Source organism: Photinus pyralis, unplaced genomic scaffold, assembly GCF_008802855.1.
Source record: "Photinus pyralis isolate 1611_PpyrPB1 unplaced genomic scaffold, Ppyr1.3 Ppyr1.4_LG1, whole genome shotgun sequence".
Classification (NCBI taxonomy): domain Eukaryota; kingdom Metazoa; phylum Arthropoda; class Insecta; order Coleoptera; family Lampyridae; genus Photinus; species Photinus pyralis.
This window is the reverse complement of record NW_022170249.1, coordinates 3,387,461-3,405,518: the sequence shown is the minus strand read 5'-3', so window position 1 is coordinate 3,405,518 and position 18,058 is coordinate 3,387,461. Positions and strand designations below refer to the sequence as shown.

The following is an 18,058-nucleotide window of genomic DNA, read 5'->3' as shown; positions in this document are numbered from 1 at the left end:
AGACCTTGCTTATTTTACATGTTTCTAGCACAACCTTTTCAAAATAATCCAGTCAGCTAAATGGATGCTAACGGATGTAGGTTAAGTATTGCCATACACCGACATATAATTAACCTTTCTCAATGTACAAAAGCAGATGTGAAAGAAAGTAGAATAATACGTACCTCTTGAGTAATTTCCGCTTCTTCTTCGTAACTAAGAGCTACCACAGCCAGCATCAAATTGATTAGATAAAAAGAACCGAAAAAGACTACTACCGTAAAAAACGACACGCTTATGGGTCCACACGATGATAGAACCTGAAACAAACAGAAAAATCATTGTTATAAACCGTCAGAATATACCTGTAAAATATTAAAGGTTCCCTTGTTTACTTGAAAAGAGTCATTAAGCGTGTGTATAACATTGTTGACAAAGTTAGCGATCTACTTCTCACTGCGTTTATTTAGGATACGCTAAGAATGTACACTCGGAGGGTAAATTTCTAGGCAAACATAGGTTTTGTTGTGAACTAAACGAGGATTTCAATTTTTCTTCATTGTCTGTTTTCTGTTGTACATTCAGAGTCTCAGTCTAAATTTATTGAAATATAAGCGAAAATTCATTATATTACAGGGTGTAGTAGTTATATTTATCTACCGTAGGGAATTTACGACGGGATTATGAAAGAACACTTTGTCTACTTATCTGCTATGTTAAATGTGACACTGGCTGTAGCGAAAAACTATCAAAGATGAGTAACCCATCGTTTGCTTTACCATAAAAAATTGAATTAAAAACGTAATAATTTGAAATTCATAAAATTTGGGCGTAAAAGGGTGTTGCGGAACTCATTGAACTTAATAACTTTTAAATTTAATTTGTCATATATCACCTTCCAGTTCGTAACGGTTTTTTTTCCGCTTGAACATTTTTCTTAACATGCAAAATATACTCTAATTTAGATGTAAATTATTCCTGTAGCAAATTTGTTATTAATTTAGTATAGATTATTTATAGTTCTTTGTTTTGTCGTTAGAGGTTATCCTAGGGTTAGAGCTGCTTTTATCTAGTTCTTGGTCTTGTTGCTAGAGTGCACGCTTTGTACTTTTCAGCACTTAATGCTGTCTCATCTCCCTTTAATTTGCTCTTACGAATTCGCCATACTTCTTCTCCGTCAGTAAAGATTCTGTTTTCGCAGATTTCGAAGATTTGACATCGAGACCCGACTTGCCTACGTTACTTCCTAATTACTACGAAGATTCATGGCTGTTAGTTTGATTACATTGTATCCTTCAGATTAGTTGTGTTATTGGAGATTTTAGCTACCGTTGTTTTGTGAAGTAGTTTTGAAGTTACCGATACTTGGTCCGACGAGACCTATATATACGATATAGTCTCATTATTTGTTTACTCCGAAGAATTTGCTCGTATTATATTGTTTATGTTTTGAATTGATTAGATCAATCGAAATTTAGTCATTGGTGCATCGTAAAATATTTTTCTTGTCACGTTTATGCTTTTATCCCCGAATTTGTTCGAAAAATCCGTAGTTGAGACAAAATGTTGCTTTTGACAGTGTAAACTTATTCTAATTATTGATTCTTTTTCAGTATTAATTACAAGATGAATATCCGATTGCCTCCGTGTCAGACGTTACAATTGCTATTTAGCAATATTTTTATGCAGCGCGATTCGCTAACTCTTTTATTTGCTTGTTGTGTTATTGTCTGTTACAGATTTACAGAACTCGCCCTTCTGAATTCAGGCGGCCGCTATGACCAAAATTCAAAGGCAAATTTTGTTATTTTCGTCGACACCTTGATTAACGTTTTATTGTATACTGGTTTTCGATACAATCGAATTGTAATTATTACATTTGTTTGAGATTCACTTAACGATTTAGCTCCGTTGTTTCTGCGGCAGTCTGTATTGATATTAATATTTTTTCTAACGCACGTGTTGATCTCTTTTTTTTTACTAAAAATTAATTTAGATAAATACTGACACAGCAGATCTACAGGGTGTTACATGACCGTATATAAAAAAAATTGGGCGATAGAGGGGATCAAGACGAGCACTTTTCCAAATAAACCGAGGTGTTTCGTTTGGGAGGCACTCCCAAAGATGTGGTGAAATTTCGATTTCTTCTTTAATTTTTTTCTCAGCAATCATAAGAGTTACAAAAATGGGTTGCACGTCCTTGAATAGGTTTTCGGGTATGCCCTATCCGAGTTTGAAATTTTTGTTTCAAAATTCCTACCACGAAAGATTGCACCCCTACTTGGGGGTGCGAATAAAAATTCTGATTTCGACGAAATTGGGTATTTGGGGGTTTTTGAACATGAAAATCACGAATCTGGAATTAGTTTTTCCACCAAATTTGTTGTGTACTTACTTGATGAGTTAAGGGACAAAATTGTAGAACAGTTTTTTAAAATAACTTTTCAAACAAAAGTTATACTTATTTGAAGATTGGGCCTTCGGGTTAGAAAGTGTCCCCCGCCTACTAGTGATCTAATTTCGCTTACGCCATAGTTGTTTTTCAGTCCTCGAAGCATCCCAAATAGTGATTTTCCCAACATTTTGCCAGTATGATCAGCAAGGTCTCTTACTGCTAATCGACGGTTTGCAAGTGCCAATTCCTTGATTTTATTGACGTGTTCTTCATCAGTTGATGTGGATGGTTGCCCGTGTCGCTCTTCGTCCTCAACGCGTTGTCTGCTTTCATTGAACATTTTGTACCAATCAAATGTTGTTGTTTTTGATAGAGGTTAATCAGTGCACTATGCAGTGCAGTGTACAATGCAATAAAAAATGAGTTACTGTCGAGTCACCTATGGAATTTTTGTTTACATGGGAAATCGTACTTAACTTAAACTTCCAAATGCGACTCGAAAGCAACTCATTTTTGATCGCCCGTTACTTCTTTTCTTGAGAAAGAATTGGGATTTGGTGGTAGGCACTCTGCAGATCTATAGTACTGAATACAGTGTAATTTGAGATTTTCATGACAACTTCTTCTATATTTGGTAGTGGATATGCATCTAGTTGCGTGTAGCGATTTATAGTTTGCGAATAGTCAATAACCATCCTTTTCTTATGGTTCGTGTTATTAGTGATCAAAACTTATGCTCTCCAGGGAGACTGGCTTTCTTCAATTATACCTTCTCGTAACAGTTCCTTTACTTCAGCAGCTATGAATAGTTCATCCTCATGTGAGTGTTTGCGGGATCTTATTGCAATTGGTTTGCATTCTGTAGATAAGTTAGTAAATAATGGTACATCGGGCACGGTTGCTTCGGCTACAGAGCAAATTTGAGTGTTTGTTTTGGTCCTCCAAATGCAAGCTCCAAACTCGAGTGCATTTCCAATACATCATGACCAATGATCATGTCTGTGCATAGGCCTTTTACAATGAGAAGTTCTAGATTTCTGTATAAGCATTCTCCAATGCGAATAGTTTCTCGTGTGAGATGTTTCACTTGTGACTTGAGAGATGAGGAAGCCATTGATACAGTTTGTTTACAATTTTGTTTTCTTAGATTTAGCAGATTCGCCATCCTTCATAATTGAAACTGATGCTGCTTTCTGTATCGATAAGAGCGTCAGCCCGAACACCTTTTACGAATGCTATAACCATAGCTTTTGGAAGCGAAGAAGGTGCAGCAGCTGTGATATAAGCAGTGTAGTTTTTATATTTTTCTTTAAAACAGGCAGCGCTGTTTTTACTGCGACAAACAGTTGGAAAATGGCCTTTCTTTCCACAGGTATGGCACTCAACATCCACTGCTGGACAGTTTTTCCGAGCGTGGACAGGGCCACCACAAAAACAGTATTTACGTTTTGAATAATTTTTGGTTTACGTAGATTTTGGTATTACAGCTACTGTTTCCACAGAGAAAGACGGATTAGGTGAAATTCCATTGTCGATAGAAGATTGAGTTTTAAATAGTGCAGAATTTCTTTCAGCTGTTTCGATTGGCAAAGATAGAGTGTAAGCTTGATCTAAGGATAATGTTAGATTCTCCAAAAGTCTCTGACGGATCTCTGATGAAATAATTCCTGCAATAAATGCTCCTCGTATGTTCTCGTTTTTATTTGTCTCAGCATCCACTGCAGTCAATTGGCATTCCTTAGATAATTGTTTAAGTGCCTGGAGGTAAGTGTCAATAGATTCTCCAAACCGTTGACGTCTCGTGGCAAGCACATGCCTGGCGTAAATTACGTTTCGAGGCTTGATGTATAGAGCAACGAGAATAATAAGCGCATCAGTGTAAGTTTTACAGTCACATACGTACGCAAATACTCGTGGCGAGATGTAGTTTACCAGCAGTTGTAGCTTGACGGCTTCAGAAAGCAATTGAATATTACTTGTTGCAGGGTCCATTGTAGTAGAGAAAATGGAGTTACCGAAATTTAAAGGTTTAAAAGTTGAGAGCTTTGAATAAGTGACGTAGTCTCACTTTTTTAACCGGTTTTGTATACCATAAAAAAATTCAAACTTTCCTTAATAAAGCATTGAAAACTGTTTTTCAATATCTCTCACCGTTTTCGAATAATAAATTTTTAAAATTACCGCTGCAAATTCAATTTTTGACATAAAAACTTGAATATCGACGAAGCCCTTGGAGCAAAGGGTCAACTATGGGGTATCGTTGTACTCCAAATTCGAGGTAGAATCCGAAAATGTAAAAAAAATAGGGGGTCCCTATTTAAAATAACAAAGTTGATGGCTACTTCCGGTATTTCCGGAAGTGGCGCCATCTTGAAAATATTTTAGTTCAATTCATCATGTACCAAGACCCTTAAAGAACTTATCAGTTTATTTTCATTTTCAAAGGTTTTCCATATCTTTCTAACTGACGCTCGTCAAGAATGACCCTGTATACAAGCACAAGGTAACAAGGCATGAGATTCAGAATGACGTTTCTCTCATTTTACATGACGCCCTCTACCGGTGGTAGAGCGCAATCTTGGTGATCGCCGCTTTGGTACCGAAAGCTAGGCTTTATTCCATTTAAAATTATACATAGTAAATGAGTGACAAATTGACATACAAAAATAACAAACGATACAAAGTCTGATCCATTAAAGAACAATTCATATCAGTAGCCGATACCATAGAAAAGGACACTATCTTATATTTTGCAAAAATAAGTAAATATGTAGATCAACGAATAAATGAATCAGATAAACATCTCAGTCTGATTACTGTGATTACTGGAACGATTATTGTGACTCTAGTTCTAATAATGAATCTCCGAATATAGTTTGTAAATATCTGCATGGTAAATTCTATCGAGTGGTACGAAAAGTTTATGTTCATAACTTTACCATCAAATTCATCAAATCTAAACTATGGAGAATGTGGCAAACTTGTAATTTATGGTTCTAGCCTAAGCAAAACCGGAACAAAACTTTCATCTTATTCGGGTTATGATATTGAAACTACCTATAGAGCAAATAAACTTAGTTTTCATTTATAACCGGAAGCCAAAAACTTGTCTTTACGTGGTCACTGCGTTGCGAAAATTCCTCGATTTAGCGTTTGTAGATCCCGGGCATTTACATTTGGCTGTAAGTGTATACATTTATCGGGAATACAGTGATGTAAAGATCGTAAAAAATGACTGGTTGCCAAGAATCAAAGTTTTTTCGGCAACGGGTAAATCTTTGACAACGTACAGTATTATGCTAAGGGAAGATGCAAACAAAGACATAATGAAATGGTGAAAAGGCGAGTATGCAACATACATTTATAACCAAACTACGTAGTAATGGTAATAAAAGCCAGATTGTTGGAGCAACACTGAATAAAACATGATGTAATAATAATTGAGTTTATTGTATTAATTAAACATCATGCATATTGCCAAATTAAACTAATTTTCAGGGAGCGAACGCAGACCGAAAGTACGCTAAAAGAGGAGGTAGTGATGATATTCAAATAAAACGTGAATATAATATTGATTAACTACAATACAATACGAATTTTCCATTTGTTTGTAGAGACAAATTTGGTTAAAACCTCGTTCCAACTGTCTCCTGATTCTCTGCGATTCTCTTTATTTAACGAGCAAACTTGTAACCGAAAGGTACGGAATTTTATCTTTGATCTACCTACAAACTTGTGGCGATGAAAATTAAGCGAACTCTTTGTTATTGGGTTTCAGGCATTGAATTAGCTGTTGTTTCCTTCGTCTTAGAACGAAATTAAATTCATTTCGAGAATTATTATTTGAAATTGGCGTTTTGAAATATTTCTTAATTAAATACGAGTAAAATTCTTCTGCTAAATTATTTCCTTTGGTACAAGTTGTACCTAAACCTTCCGTTGGTGTTATTCAAAGTTTCGTAAGAATAATCAATAGCTAAAAGTAACAAAGCTTGCAAGTTTTATGATTTTTGCGGTTCGTCGAACTATCAGAGTAACTGAATTTCGTCTTGTATAGCACTGTTAATCTTACTTGATTCCGTTCCATACACATAAGTGGTAAGACTTGGCATATGCGAAGTGTCCAGTGGCATGAAAATAACTTGTCATTCGGTTACACCAATTCAGGTGAGCAGTCACGAGGTCTTTCTGCAGGGATGTACAAGTTACATAAACGTAAAGGAAATTTACTGCTCCACAACTTGGTTTTTGAAACTTTTTCTGAGAAACGATCTCCTGGAAGGCAAGGTAAACAAATATTGGCAAAAAGAATTTGGTGAAAATGATCTTTTCGAAAATCATCGACATTCAAACGTACACCTCAAAAACCGTTGACAATTCGACAAATATGTATAGAAATAATTTTGTTTCTGAAACCACTTTAGAAGCAACTACTTTCGTCTCTAACCGAGGCGAGTGGCGCAATGGTTGCGCTCACCGATGCTATTCGGTAGGTCGTGGGTTCGAATCCCGCTGCCGACTGCTCTGTCTGGGGTTTTGTCAGGGGGTTTTCCTCAGACATACGTAGCTTCGCATAATGCTAGCATTATGTTGAAATCTACGAGTCGAATGCTGGAGCAGTACTCTCCCCCTCAGCACCCTAACTCCGTTCCTTCCGTTCCCATCCCTAACTTTACCCATCCTTACAATCCCCTTCTCTGGCTGAAGAGGGCCAGGAAGCCCTGAGCAGCCCGCCTCCGGTATCCCTGTAGTCAGGGGTGCCGGAGGAATGAAACACGTTGGCCTTTTTCCTTTTTTTCGTCTCTAAAACGGGTGTAGAAAATGTAGTCATCATAGATGCGTTATTAATAAACTTGAAAATTTCCGACACGACCACGAAAACGAGTGAATCTGTTGCAAAAAAACAACGTAAAGCATCAGTTGCTTAATAAGTACCCCAAAGATTTGAATACAGATTTCACTGTTAAACAACTCCCAGGAAATGTTAGCAGATTTGAGCCTTATGAGCATGGAACATGATACGCTGCAGACTTTTGAGTATCAAGAGATCATCGACCAATTTTCGGTAGTGAAGAGTAGAAAAAATCATGTGATTGCATATTATTTAGTTGATTTGAAATGTACTTTAAATGTACTTTCTTGAACAATCAATATAAATAAATATAAATAAAAGGTATTCCTTATATTCATTTCATTATACTTAATTATTAACACCCCTCCCTCTAATAAACAGAAATTATTGCATAATCATAAATCATTATAGTAAACTATGAAAGATCTTTTTTTTGCTTGACCCATTTTTGCAAAGTAGAGATGAAGGCATACGGCGTATAGGCCCCATCCCTACCTCGTGTTTGGGGGTCCCGCACGCTGTAAATCCGGCCCTGCCGTTGAGTTCTAGTGGCACCAACACTGCATTAAAGGGCATTAACGAAGTACTAACGTTTGGCATAAAATTGGGGGAAACTCGAGTTGATTATGATTGCGATAAAATTAGAGTAAATAAGAGCTAGAGTTAAGATAGCTCAAGTAAGAAAAAAATAGGCATTTGTGCATTAAGCTCAGTTTATAGAGAATAGTTTGGAAATCGTAAATACCAAAAAAATTCGACCTTAAGTTAGAAAAACGTATATTCAGCCCGATAGATAGGAAATGAGCCCAAACGTGGGTTTATTGGACACTAAAAGGCACCAACAAAAGACCAACGAATTTAGTTCTGCCAAGCGTGAAGTTAACTAAGAATTTGTTCCCCTGAGTAGTAGGATGTGATCATTTGTACGGCATTTGTTTATTGCATATTGCAAGTCTGATTGGTAGCACCCCGAAGTTTTGATTCAAGTGACCATGATCACAAACACTAACCACCAATTTTACCTAGCGGTGATATATTGCATTCAATCCACTTATAAAATTTGTAAGTGTTTTGTTTTTACTCACTGCGATGCGATTGGGCACCTCTGTTTTTTACAATCGGACAGTGAACGCTACTGAATCTCAAGTTTACGTTTTTCACGTGTTTTAAGTTTTGGCATCTCGAGGATAAACTTTGTGACAGTTTGTGTTTTATAATGCATTTGTGTTTAAAAATTTAGTAATGGACAGTTGTTACAAACGTACATTTTTGAGTGGGCGGGGTTTCAGCCAAGGCTGCTCTACCAACCCAACCCACATTTACAAATATCCATGCCCAAACCAGAATTAGAACTAGGGACCCTTAGCACCACATTTCAGCTTTAACTGAACTGCGCCATACGGTCCGTCACCACTCCACTATGGAATGAAATCCTCCTGTAAGCCTGGCAGCTTGATAATTGCACCGGTTCTCACAGCGACGCGAACTTTTCGGGCAAGGTTGATACTTTTGCACCTCGTATACTAAAGAAGGGCACCACGACAAGTACTACGGCATTAGTGGAAAACTGAATTATTCCCAGTAAGGAGAATGATAAGCGAACACTATATATTACATAAAACCAGCCTCTGCTTAATCATCAAACATTTTCATGTGGTAAAATTAAAGTTACCATGCCCGCCACTTGTTTCGTGCTAGACTCTATTGGCAGTCTAAATTTTAATAGCGTAGATTTTGTAGAATCGTTTGAATCATTTATCTGACAAATATGAAGGGGTAGAATACATACATATTTTGTATGAAATTCTTTTAAATTCTTTACACACGTTCCGAATATTCACGGTATGTTAGTCTTATTAAGTATGTACAAGTATAGCGATGTTAATGGTCTGAAAGGTTTTTAAGTCATTTACTTTAAGTGAAATTTGCATTCAATCACAATCTCGCACCGTCGGCGCGTCGGTCGAATAAATGATGTGTAAACAATTTAGATTTTATGAAAAATTTCAAAGTAGATTTATCTACAAACGATTGGATAAAATAGAACGAGCACTTACCATATTATATACATTTTCCCAATAATCTAACGTAATGAGCTGAAACGTTGTGAGCATCGACCACAAAAAGTTATCAAAACTTGTGTAACCGTGATTGGGATTTTCGCCGACACACAAACATGTATGCGTAATGGGGCAGTGACGCGCCCCCGTTACATTTCCGCAGAGTAGAGGCTCGCCAGTTTCATTCTTTATCAACCAATTATCCGGATTATTCGTCCAGCTGAAACACAAACAATACAATCGGTGACGCCATCGGCCATTTTTATAGAAATTTACTTACTTAAACCAATTTTCGTACGATGCGTTGTGATCATCCATTTTCAGAACACATTTATTTCGTAGTTCGCCCATGTAAACTTGAAGCGCGAATAGGGCGAACACCATAAGGCAAAAAATTGTTAACGTCATTACCTCCGCTAGTTGTTTGAAGGAATGTAACAATGCGTTGATGATCGTTTTTAAACCTGTAATCAAAACACCAATATAAGTAACGCCAATGTGAAAAACATTAGTAAAGCTATTATCAAATAACGGCAAAAAACCTAAAGTGTTGTACCTATTCCCTTTTCTCTGGGATTCAATCGAAACATATCCGCGGCACGTTATGAATTTTATAAAATCGGCGTATTGAAATAGAATGTATACATATAACAAACAGACACAGAGATAAACGACAGATTTTGTGCGATGATTAGTAAACGCCTGTCACCGCAATTTTCTCAGGCTAGAACTAGCGTATAAACCATTGACATAAAAGACTAAGACCGCGAACGGATAATCGGCCAGCCACCCAGATCTACCAAACGATGCAAGAATATTCTTCAAGACACCTCGGTCAGGTTAAATAAATGTTGTTGATATTGGGGGTGGTCAGTATATTCATGTTGGTCTGGTAAGTAACATAAAAAGATTAATTTTAAAATACAACTTATGTGATCTTGTTGACACTTTAAAACTTAATGTATCTGTAGACGGATTGCCTTTAGCAAAATCATCCGGTAGTCAGTTCTGGCCTATTATGGGAGATATGATCATTAAAAATATACACGGCCCCTTTTATTATTGGTTGTTTTCATGGGCTTAGTAAACCTACTGACTCCCACGAGTTTTTATCGAGATTTGTAAACGAATTCCAAAATTTAGAAGGTACAGGAATAGAAGTGAATGGACAGCATTTTAATATACAACTTAATTGTTTTATCGCAGATTCACCAGCTAGAGCATTTATTCTAAACGTAAAAGGTCACAGTGAGTACTTTGGGTGCTCAAAATGCGTATGTGAAGCGAGGGGTCATCCGCAGCCCGAAATCAATGTACGTTTTTCCGGAATACACGGGAATACGATCGGAATGCTCGGGAGTAGTTGGGAATACACGGGAATAAATCGGAATACACCGGAATAAATGGGAATACATCAGGAATAATGCGGAATAGCTTGCAAAGCACACATACTCTGTAGTATGTTTCTCTCGATGTTTCTACAAGTGGTAGTGACAACGTCAGTTTTTCACTCGGTTTTTCAAGAGCGGTTTTGGTTCTTTGCAACATTTAAGAAGGTAAGTTTCGTATATTAATGTCACCCTACAACCGCTAATACTTTAGATTATGGCTATCACGTACTCGATCACGTACCTATTAACTCATCGACGTATTCTTTTGAGAATATGTCAGAGAGCGCAGTTTGCGATAAGTTGAAGTATAATTTTAATTTTGGAAATTACTTGCACAGTGAAACCTATTTATCTTTACGTATAGTTGAGGGCGATGGGTAAACCACCTAGTTATTTCCGTGTTACAAATGTTAGTTAATCCCAAAGTTAATCCACTAGTGTGGTTAATGTTCAGCCAAATTTTTATGGTTAGTGTAACCTAAAAGTATGATCAATAGTTTTGCTCTTTTATTACCTGCTAGTTGACTAAAAATATACGAGTACCTCTTTGTTCAATTCATAGAAAGAGGATTATTAGGGACTAGTCTTGAAATTCAGGGAAATGACGCATCCTTGCAACAATATCTTACTGTTCTATACTTTAGCAAATACTGCATTTCTTTGATTCTTCATATAAATGAAATGTTTTCTTTTTTTCACATGTACAATGCGTTCATTCCATTCTGTAAAAACGAGTGTAAAAATATTGTTTTAAATAGTCTGTGTTTGTTTAATTCGTAATTCGCGGTAATGTGTTCAATTAAAAATCAAAAAGCTGTATTCTTTTCGATTTTCCTTAATCACTGATTAACAGATTAACAAATACCTAACCGAAGCAATACTTTTAGCAATTGAGAGAGTCTATGTCTGGCGAAATTCCCGAGAATTGTCCTCTATCTTGATCGTAAATGGTTGAGGTATTTTAAAATTTCATGATTTCACAAGTTTGTGAAAAAATGAAAAATCATTAAAAAAAATTCTCGAAAAAAATTCATTTACTATGGTAGCGAATCTCGTAGCGAATATAGTCATTGACCTAGACGCGAATTAATCGGAATTAATCTATTTGGAAATCGATTTACATTTGATACGAAATCGAGTACGAAATAGTAACTTTTCATTACTTATATAGTTAGCAGTCAATATTATTATGTCGATTATTATTGCCTTTTAGATCAAAATGGCAGAAAATAGTTTACAGAATATTATTGGGTCTATGGTAGACTATTACCAAATGGAATTCCCAGAATATATTATACACCTTTTAAAAAGCACTGGTTACGATAACCTACTGACAATGTCCAAAATAGACAAAATTGGTTTTAAAAAAATGGAGAAATTTGCCCAAGAAAAGGCAAGGGACTTATTTGAACCTGAAGAATTAAAAAAATTGTTTGGTTGTTATTCCAAGAACATGGCGTTATTTGAAATACCAGATCCGCATTTAGACTTAATCGTGAAACTAAAAAATGAATGCATTAAAAGAATTTCAGTAGCCAATCTGAAACGTCAAAACGAAAACGAAGAAAACGGTAGTACCCCGGGACTACCTTAAAAAAAGCAAAGACTGCAATAAACCGTGGACGATCTGCAAGCACTTTGAAGTGTGAGAAGCGAGGTGAGAAGTCAATGGAGGAGCCGAAAGAGGATGTGGCGGTTCAACACGAGGTAGAACGCCATTTACAGAATCGTATTAAAAATAGTATTCAAAACTATTGCCATAAACATTTATCGCCGGAAATAGCTCAAGTGGCTCTGGAAAATATTGACCAAATTAATGTACAGGTAGATACTGCCGATACTGCAAGAATTAAATGCAATAAATGCGCATTTTCATCTACTGCATACGATGTAACAACGTCTGCTTCAAGAAAAAATTGGAAAACTCACAATTTTATTAAACACTTCCAAACTCACTTCAAGACATATGCTAATGCAAATAAGATTGTGGAGTCCAACCACACAGGAAATTAAGAAATTCAGATTTGTTGCAGTTTGTGATAACGACTCCTAACAAATCTACTTCCGTTGAAGAGATCAAAGTAATGGCTAAAGAACGTAATCCTCAATCTAGTCGCGATAATCCCGAAAACCACACGATTGAAGCAACAACCACAGAAGTTCTGTTTTCAGACAAGCCAGCCCTCGTGCCAGGTTCAAAACTAGTAGCATCGCCAGCAGCTTATGAATTACAAGATGAGTCACCTTTATTATCGCCTTCCCTTCAACCAGATCTGGATCCAGATTTTCCATCGAGTTCCCTCACTCGCATTCCCCTCATGCCACTGATGAATATAAATAACATGAGTATGGCCGATTTGGACCAAGACCTCGAGCGAGATACGTTTTTTGCAGAGTGCAGGAATATTGAAGAGGCTGAAGCGAAAGCTAAAGTTCCTGCAACACTACGACAGCCTCTAAAAAGTGAATGTTTGTTAGACAGAAATTCTCGAAGAAATAGGAAAATTCGAGTCTTAAGTTATTTTACCACAAATCAGCCAAAGATTACTAATTTCATTGAAATAGTTAAAAAGCTAGAAGAAACAATTCATTTAAACTTAGAAGCTCAAAAAGTATGGCTCTCCAACTGTAACGATAACTTTAAAAATCTGACGGATAAGGCTGAAATGGAAGTTAAAAGTATGTTAAAAAATGAAAGTAATTGAGATGAACAAAGTAAAATAACAATACGTTTACTAAATATTTTACAAAATACGGCACTGGACAATATTGGAAGACAACACAACAAACAAAGATTTGATGAACCTCTGAAATTGTTTGCCCTATATGTGTTAATTACTGGAGGTAGAAGATTGTACAGCCTACTTTACACCAACTTACAAAAGCCGTTGCCCTCTCTCAGTACACTATATAGGACATTGGATGCAAAATTACCTCCAGGTGACGGTGAAGTAAGATTTCTCGAGTTGAAAGAATATTTGCTGAAAAGGAATTATCCACTAAAAGTTTTTTTAAGTGAAGACGAAACAGCAATAGTGCAGTGCGTCAAATACGACGCCCGCAAAAATAAGATGGTTGGTTTCGTTTTACGTTTATCAAAAGAGAACGGATTTCCAATAACTAATAATTTCTTTGTAAATTCTTTACAAGATATCCAACAAGCATTTGAAAACGAAGAAATTGCGATTGCCAATAATGCCTATGTCGTTATGGCGCAGCCAGTGGTTGTAAATTCGCCAGCGTTTTGCTTATGCTTTTTCGGATCAGATAATAGATTTTCTTCAAATGATGTTTTTAACCTTAACCTTCAGTAAAGTGCGTCACTAAGGTGTGGTCCGCGCCGACTTGAGTGTTTTTTATGTAATTTTGAAATTTTGTTTTTTTTTGTGTGTAACGTATTTGGATTAGCAATTTTGGACATGCACCGAATGTAAGTAAACTTAAGTTTTAATTTTAGTTTTTTTTTCTTTGTATTAATTGTTTGTGTCTCTTGTAATATTTTTCATTGTGTGTGTGTAATAATTAAATTTGAATTTAGTAATTTTCACAATAATTGCTGTGTATGTCATTCGAACGATTTCATTTCCTTTCATTTACTGTTTTCTTTGGATACTTGCCCAAGATCCATTTTATTCAATCAAAATTATTAAGATTGATTTGGAATTTAAGGTATTTGGTCTAACTCACTATCTGGTAGGAGTTAATAATTTAATTGAGAAAAGAGTCGAATTCCTCCTCTGTGCTAGGGAGTAGTTTTGTTCCAAGGAAGATAAAGGTTTGAGCTAGCTAGGTTTGTATAGGTGTTTTGTGTACGGTCTTTTTGGTCTACGGATCGGTGCACACAGCAATATAAATACATAACCCTTCTTCGTTAGTCTTTTATTTCAATTGTATAAACGCATATCATACGTCTGTTGAGCGGTCAAATCTATTTTGTTGTAATTTTTAAAGTTTATTATTTATTATGGGGAGAATAGAGCTTAATGGGAGGGAGGGAGGGAGAGAGAGCGGTGTTACAATCGCCACTCTGACTTGAATTGATAGACAACTTTGCCAGAGCGCGATCTACAATCGCTAACGTCTCACCAAGTAACAGGAATGTGGTGCTTAGTATCAGGAAAACAATTCTAAGACGTGTTTGGAAGGAAGTAGGAATGTAATGGTGAACAATGGATTAGGTAGATATCTAGAATTTTCTCGGAGTTGTTAAATTAATTATTAACGAGCTCCTAGCGAGTTTATAATTTTGCGGTGTCTGTCCGTCCGTTACCACGAATCTCGATAACGAATGGACCGATTACGATGAAATTTTGTAGGTGGATTCTTTACCAAATTTGTAGATCGAAGGACGTGAATTGGCAATATAGCCCAAAAAATAAGCATGGCCCTTTTGAGATCTCTGTGAGTTATGAACCGAATTGCATGAAATTCAATATGCGTATAGCTTTAGGCATATAAAACACAATTCCATATGATGAGCCTAATCGATCAATATTCACAGTGCCCTTTTCGCATCTCGACCATTTACAAACCGGAGTGCAAACTTTCTCATTTATGAAAGCATTTATAAATGAAATTTGATGCATAGCCACTTGGAATAAAAGCAAATGTAACGACAGTTTCAAAATTTGGTTTTGTGCATGATGTGCAGTGCCAATTTTCTTATTTATGAAAGCAATTAAATGAAATACACTTTAAATCGTAAACTGATCAACTTGGCTTTTCCATCACATTTCGCTCGTAATTTAATGAACCTGTTTGACGGAAGGCAAGTATACGTAAGATCATACCAAAACCACAAATTCGGCCCTAGAACGATTTGGCAAGGCTTACCACAAGGACCCATCCTGTCACCATTACTTTTTAATTTATATACTGCAGATTTGCACAACATTGTTAACAAAGTGGGCAAAATAATCCAATATGCTGATGACGTTTGTTTGTATTTTTCAACTAATAATATGGCTGATCTAACTCAAGCTATGGATGAGGGTTCAAAACTTTTTCAAGAATAGTGTAATGAGAACGGGTTCAAAATCAGTTTTGTTAAGTCGGCAGTCATGTTTATAGCAAGGCAGAGAGATACCCCTACGGGTTCAATTCAACTAAGCAACACTACCTTCCCTATTGTTACACATTTTAAATACCTCGGTCTACTAATAGACAATAAGCTTAACTGGAGATATCACATCATGGCCACAGTTAAAAAGTGCGAAAAAGCCTTAAACCTATTAAGATTGTCAACGAAAGTTAGTTGGGGAGCCGATTACTTCACTACGATAAATATGTTTAGAGCCTATCTGCGACCGCTTATTGACTACGGCTGTCACCTCTAAGGTTCGGCGCGAAATACACTATTGAAACAGTTAACAACAGTAGTAAACAAAGCACTTCGTATATGCGTCGGGGGGATGCGATCTACACCTATATTAGCGCTGCAGGTAGAGGCACAAGAACAACCGCTAGAACTTCGAATAGAATACTTAGCCCTAAAATATATCGTTAAGTTAAAGTTCTCCAACAATCAATTATTGGACAAAGTCTCTGAACTGTGTAATTTAGATCTTGTCAACAAATACTGGTCCAAAAAGAAATCGCCACCGCTAGCTTCCGCTTTTGCAAACATAGCCTATTACATTAATCAGGAACTTTATTTCCCAGATCTCGTTAACTTAAAATACGGTGATACTATTTTAAAACCTTCCATACAGTATCCTAATTATCTTGACCACGGAGACTATAACACTCGTCTACATAACTCCATTATTGCAGGAAAAGCTGGCAGCTTATTATTTTATACAGATGGCTCCAAATCTTCAGATGGATGCGCTGGTGCCTTTTTTGAGGCGACACAGAATTTTAGAGCTTCCTTTAGATTAAATAAACTGTCTTCTGTCTATCATGCCGAATGTGTGGCTATACTCGAAGCCTTAAAATATGCCTCCCTCCAACTCTGCAATAAGGTGGTCATCTTCACGGACTCTCATAGCGCACTTCAAGCAATAAATGCAAAGATATGTAAGGCTAAATCCAACCCCGTTATTATAGATATTATGATCGTGTTACGAAACCTTAGAGCCAAATCTATAAATGTTGAGCTGCAGTGGGTGAAGAGCCACAGCAACATTGCAGGAAATGAAGAAGCAGACAGGTTGGCCAAATTAGGACTTGAAAGGAAGGATATTCTCAATAATAAACTAACCAAACGAGATCTGTACCTGGTAATTAAAAACTCTCTGATAAAACAAAAATGGGAACTGCAATGGATTAATTCTTATCGCACACATACTACTCAATATGCCAAAATTCAACCCGCATTAATAAAAAGGCACTGGGTTCGGGATTTTTCTGTAGGTCGCCAGTATTTTTCTACCATCGCTAGGCTCAAGTTCGGTCACGATCTTTACCCTGCCCATTTATATAAAATAGGCATTATAGAGTCACCTGTATGTAGGTGCGGGAGTGAGATGGCGGATCTCAATCATATATTTTTTGGATGTCAACTTAACCAAATGCAGACAGACATACTGATTGCAAAACTGGTGAGAATGGGACTCCAACTACCCACCGACGTCGTTAGTCTTTTGGCTGCCAATGACAAAAATGTTTTCGATGGTATAATACACTTCTTGAGACAAACTCAGATTAATATTTAATTTACAACTCCTAATTTTTTCGCTCCTCTTGTCTTGTCCTTTGTTATAGTACCTAATTACCGAACCGTGGTCTAGTGCATTGTGTTGTCTGTGTAAGTCGCATTGACAGGCCCCTTTGCGTGAAGTCTATGTGGCCAGTGTTAAATCCTTATTGTTAAACAGGTAGGGCTATCATGGGCTTGATCCCGTTAGGGCCTTTAAGAAAAAAAAAAAAATAAAATAAAAGCAAAACTAACACCAAGTTCAAATTTTGTTTTGCACATGCTATTGCCATACCCAGGAGCTCGTTTTCTATATTTGTTTACATGTTTATTATTGCTACGATAGAATGGATATACATATACTCATAAAAATTTAGTAACTGGCAAATTTCTCTATTCGGACCCTCCCCAAAAGCAATTCCTAAATACGCCACTGGAATATGTACATATTGATCACTAGAACGAGATCTTCATACAATTATGATTGAACTTCACAAAGGTTAAGTTCCTTTAATCATTTAATTTCGGTTGACAGCGGTCAAGAACCGAGATAACCACCTGTCCTCTGAAATCCGAAACAACGAAAGTTGCACTTCTGATTCCTACCCGACCGTCCATAATCTCCACCTTGTAAGTGTACACGGTGCCTACTGTCACTTGTACTGCTGGAATAATCACATTGGCAGGAGTGTATTGCCCCTAATGCTAAAGGCTCAGCAATAGCTTACCACTATTATTTTT

The 18,058-nt window shown here is 36.6% G+C and overlaps 1 protein-coding gene across 3 annotated transcripts in view; it reads right to left on the bottom strand.

The window, feature by feature from the left end:
• LOC116174469 (sodium channel protein 60E-like) overlaps nucleotides 1-18,058 on the bottom strand; it is an 81,815-nt gene that overhangs the window by 22,392 nt on the left and 41,365 nt on the right. For all 3 annotated transcript variants that reach the window (XM_031492404.1, XM_031492411.1, XM_031492417.1), the window contains exons 3-5: nucleotides 9,570-9,753; nucleotides 9,287-9,509; nucleotides 165-299 (exon numbers count right to left, since the gene is read on the bottom strand). In XM_031492404.1, the coding sequence (XP_031348264.1) occupies nucleotides 165-299; nucleotides 9,287-9,509; nucleotides 9,570-9,753 (542 nt within the window). The remainder of the gene's footprint in view (nucleotides 1-164; nucleotides 300-9,286; nucleotides 9,510-9,569; nucleotides 9,754-18,058) is intronic.